Source organism: Etheostoma spectabile, chromosome 15 (assembly GCF_008692095.1).
Source record: "Etheostoma spectabile isolate EspeVRDwgs_2016 chromosome 15, UIUC_Espe_1.0, whole genome shotgun sequence".
NCBI lineage: Eukaryota > Metazoa > Chordata > Actinopteri > Perciformes > Percidae > Etheostoma > Etheostoma spectabile.
The window spans coordinates 26,003,988-26,008,796 of NC_045747.1; the positions used below are offsets into that span (position 1 = coordinate 26,003,988).

General features: G+C 42.1%; 1 protein-coding gene across 2 annotated transcripts in view; it reads left to right on the top strand.

Moving 5' to 3' along the window:
• The window catches only part of cemip (cell migration inducing hyaluronidase 1), a gene marked incomplete at its 3' end in the record, with an annotated part of 254,772 nt that overhangs the window by 145,459 nt on the left and 104,504 nt on the right, over positions 1 to 4,809 (top strand). For both annotated transcript variants that reach the window (XM_032536538.1, XM_032536539.1), the window contains 2 exon segments: positions 174 to 311; positions 1,526 to 1,664. In XM_032536538.1, coding sequence (XP_032392429.1) covers positions 174 to 311; positions 1,526 to 1,664 — 277 coding nt within the window.

Consider the following 4,809-nt stretch of genomic DNA (forward strand, 5'->3'; position numbering starts at 1 on the left):
TGTGTGTGTGTGTGTGTGTGTGTGTGTGTGTCGGAAAGGTGTGTCAGATGTTTGTTGGGTGAACATACAGATTTTTTTTCACGTCTGTTGACCGTTGGAGCAGACGATGCAAGCAAATAACAGAAAATGAAGGCTTACTTTATCTTCCTTTATCTGATTTTGTGTCTCTGCAGTGTGTCCGGATAAGGAGCCAGGACTGCAGCCGTGGATGCCAGGACACAGTGAAGACCACCGCGTTACGATCGGCTATGGCAGAAAGGTCCTCCTCACAACTTCAGCTACGGTCCACTCCATTGAGATTCTTAATGGAGGTAAGCTAGACTCATCCACCTTATACTTGTTTTCCTATAAAAGTCACAGTAAAATGGTAATTAAAGTTTCTTTAACTTATGTGTTGTGACTATACAGTATTTCTGTATGTGAAACAGAATATGTTTGGTGGGATCTAGTTATGTAGGGATTAAAAATCAAAGTGGCTCAGTACTTGCTGAGTTAGTGCAAGTCTACAAGAGAATAGAGAAGAAAACTCAGCTAAATTTACCACTGCTGCGGTTACTTGCAACAGCCCGCCCTGATAAAAAAGGCAAAAAAAAGTGACTGAAGCTGAAAAAGCGGTGACTAAGAAGGCTGCGGATAGAGCTACGTGGAGCCCCAAGGGCAAGGGGAGGGGTGCAGCACGGTGGCCCAATGGTTAGCACTGTGGCCGCACAGCAAGAAGGTACAGGGGCTTGAACCCAGGCCGTCCAAACCTGTGTGGAGTGTACATGTTCTCCACATGTCTGCATGGGTTTTTTTCCGGGTGCTCCGGTTTCCACCACTAAAAACATGTCCCCCTTCCTCTTCCTTAACTGGAAGTCGCTTTGGATAAAAGTGTAATTTTAGATCCTTTTTTGAGGGATGACCCCTAAATTCCATTTCAGCCCCCCTAAAAATAATTAATAACAAAAGATAATTTAAAGCTTTTTAAACAATACCAACCTTGCCTTTTTATTTTATTTTTTTTTTTATTTTTTTTTATTTTTTTATTAACAAATAACATTATAAACATTCAGACATCGCAGTTCAAACTATGACAGTTAAAGAAAGTAGAGTTTTATACATAGACCGTTAATATTAACAATGTATATACATTTTTTTTTTTTTTTTTTTTTTTTTTTACCTTTCCTTTAAATGTTCAACAGAGCATCCAGTGAAGTCACGCTCACATCAGCTGATCGTCAGCTGTTTTATTAATGCCTGGTATCAATAGCTCATTGATGCATCATCTGTTTGCCTAGCAGCTCATTGGAAACATTCCAAAATATAGTCATTCAAGTGATCCAGGCAGCCTGAACATTCAGAAAACACCAGTACATTCAGGAGATGTGTGAAGTTACAACAGCTACTCACCATTTCACTACTGCGTGCGTGTGTGCGCTCAGGGCCCTTAAATGGTAGGATGAGCTGTGTGAGGGCAGTGGGTTATGACAAAGCTGCCAGGAGGCTTCACCACCACCCATCCTTCCTCCCTCTCTCTCCCCTTTAGGGAAGCTGGTGATTGCTGACACTAACCGGGCCATACTGCTTCGGACAAAACACATTCTGATCGGGAACAAAGGGGAGCTGCAAATTGGAAGCCCTGACTGTCCTTATAAAGGCAACCTCACCATCTCCCTTTTTGGAAGGTACAGTTGTATGAAGTTTAGCATGATGATGAGTGATGGACAATTGCAGCGATGTGTTTTTAAAATGTGGTGCTAATCAACATATTAACACAGGTCATAGTCAGTTTAACTACTCAAATCAACCAATGTGTTTACCTGATATTCTGAACCCAGGGTCCAACAGTAAATGTTTGTACCAAAATACTTCAGTTTTCTTCATTTTGGTGACAAAATACTTTTGTCTGTTGTGTGCACATTCTCTCTCACTCACACACACACACACACACACACACACACACACACACACACACACCACACACACACACACACACACACACACACACACACACACACACACACACTCAGGCTAGTTATTTAGCCATTATGTGGTGATCTTTGGCAGGAGTTAACCAGCTTTCCAAAACAAAGCATTATGAAAACCAGCAGGACTTGCAGCCCAAAGTTTTATGTTACAAAAAATCCAGCAATACAATATTTTATCCGGTAAAAAACATGCTTGGCCAGTGGATCTGTTTTCATCCATCCGTCAACTTGGCTGGTGAGTCAAAAAAGTTAACTCCGGACAATGTCAGAACCTATATTGACCGGTCATTAAAAGTCAATTTCGTCAATATGGTCCTTCTCTGATATAATCAATGCAATATAGTTTGATGGATTACATATTTGATGTAGCCTAAAATAGATTTTGTCAGGTTGCAGGCTTAGACCCAAGTGCAGGAAGGAGAAGAGTTAGCAGCAGTTTGAATAAACAATCATTTTAATTTAACAGAAGGAGAGTTTGTAAGTCTCCTTCTGTTAAATTAAAATTATTGTAAGCAGGAATGGTAGTCCACAGAAAGCAGAAACACGGATGGGAATGGGGAAAAACACCAGGAACACTAAACCACAGAGACACAGGATGAAAAAGACAGACGGCAAATGATGATCAACCAACAACGGAACCAGAATACACAATACACAAGGAAACTAGGGTTAACAAGGTACAGGTGACAGGTTAAAGACATCAGGGCGGGGCAGATAATCTCAAAGGCAGGAAAACCAAAAGAAAGGAAGTAAAACAAGACAACACAAGGTAGAACTGAGAACCTACAAAATAAAGTAGGATAAGGGGAGTAACGTGATCGTCTGGACAGAGATGGTGGCTTAAGGTGTCGCTCCTGGCCCAAATTTAAATAGTTGTTTTATATGGTTCCAACTTTGATATTTTACCACTCTGTGCCGTTAGAGTTACTTGAAGAAGAATGGCAAACAAGAACAAAGTCCAGCATTGTGATACGGACGCCATTGCAGAGGCAATGCTGGAGAAACAGAAAAGATACCTCAAGCCACATTTTTCTCAGATTCAATAAATGGCTACCGACAATGACAACAAGCTAACTGCTATCCATGCCCAGCTAGCATCTCTGACTGCAAGCCTTGTCTCTATCAGAGCTGATGTGAACAACCTGAAAACCACAGTGGAAAGCAACGCAAGTATTCTTGACAGTCATGCCAACGCTTTTCAAGAGCTGGAGGTGAAGCTAGCGGACATGGAGAACAGAAACCGGAGTGCAACATCCATATCGTCGGGCTGAAAGAGGAGCTAGAAGGTGCTAATGCTGTCCAGTAGATCTCACGCTCACTGCACAAGCGGTTCCCGAATCTAGCAGATGTTCAGATTGAGATTATGAAAGCCCACCGAATCTACAGTGATAGCCCAAAGAAGAACACCACCACTAACTGAACGTTGATTTTCAACGTCCTCCACTAACCTACACGGCCAGGCAAGAGATCCTACAGGCTGCGTGGAGATCTCTGCTCGTCATTTAGGGTCGGAATATTCGCTTCTCCCCGGATTAAAGCAACTTCACAGTCAAGCGCCGGCAAGCCTTCTGTCAAATCATGGATTAAGCACGATTAGCGTTTTAAGCATTTTTAAGCAAAATTAAGCATTTTCCTGCTTTATCCGGCAACATTGAAGATCAGAGACGGCGCCCAGTACAGAGCGTTCACCTCCGCCGGGGAGGCTGAGGACTATGTGAAGCAGGCTGCGCCCCGTCTTCCTCCTGCCGCTGCCGCGGGGAGAAACCGTGTTTCGGAATGCTATGTCGACCTAGCTTAATTGTCCACTCTCCATAGATTAGCCTGGGAAACTGCTAGGCTAGAGTTTCCTCTCCAAGGTGTTTTTTGCTTTGGGTTTCTTGTTTCAATTGACGGAAAATGTGTTTATTCTGATGTTGATTTCGTGTGGAACCAGTTGCTTTTACAACCAGATATTTATGGGTTAGTGTTCCATTTTTGCTGCCCCGTATCCAATCTTGATCATTACCTATTTTATATGTTAGCCTCTCAGGTTATGTTTCCCCCCCTTCCCTTCCTTCTGTGTCAATGTCTCGTCTGTTCTGTGTTTTACATGTTATGTGTGTTGAGGGACTTAACTGTGGATGCACTATTGTTAGGATTTAAAGAAATGAAAGGCAGTAGCAATATCCACATATACTCACATTTTGAACGCAGCTTTTTTGATAATGGTGATCTCTCATTTTTAGTTTGGAATTGCGTGGGACTGAATGCTCCTCATAAATGAGCCAGAACTCTGGGCTTACTAAGAAAGACTAATGTTGACATTGTATTATTACAGGAGACACATTTACTGCAGGTGGACATTGGCCGTTTAGCCAATAGATTCTATCACACAATTGCATCCTCATCAGCAAGTTTCAAAAGCAGAAGGAGTGGCCATTGTTGTCAACTGGAATCTCCCACTTAAAGGGTTGTCTTCTTGCTCAGATGATGATCTGTTGTTGATCTCCACAACAGAATTTGGTGCCGGATAAATTGCATTTGTGTCAGATTACACTCCTAATGTTTTTGATGGCAATTTCTATAATGCGCTCACCAATCAAATGCTGTGGAGTTAACAGACTGTTCTTTTATTGTTGGTGCAGAGTTCAATGCTGTGTGGGACCCAAATATTAATGGGTCGAACACGAAGGCCACTAAAGACCAGGATCAGGCTACAAATGTCGTGGGCCAACATCTTGGGCCTTATAGATATTTGGTGTACAGTTAATTCCACCTGTAAGAAGTATTCATTTTTCTCAGGTAGACAAAAATCCTTTCCCTGAATAGATTTTCTTTTTGCATCCCCTCAATTATTTCATTC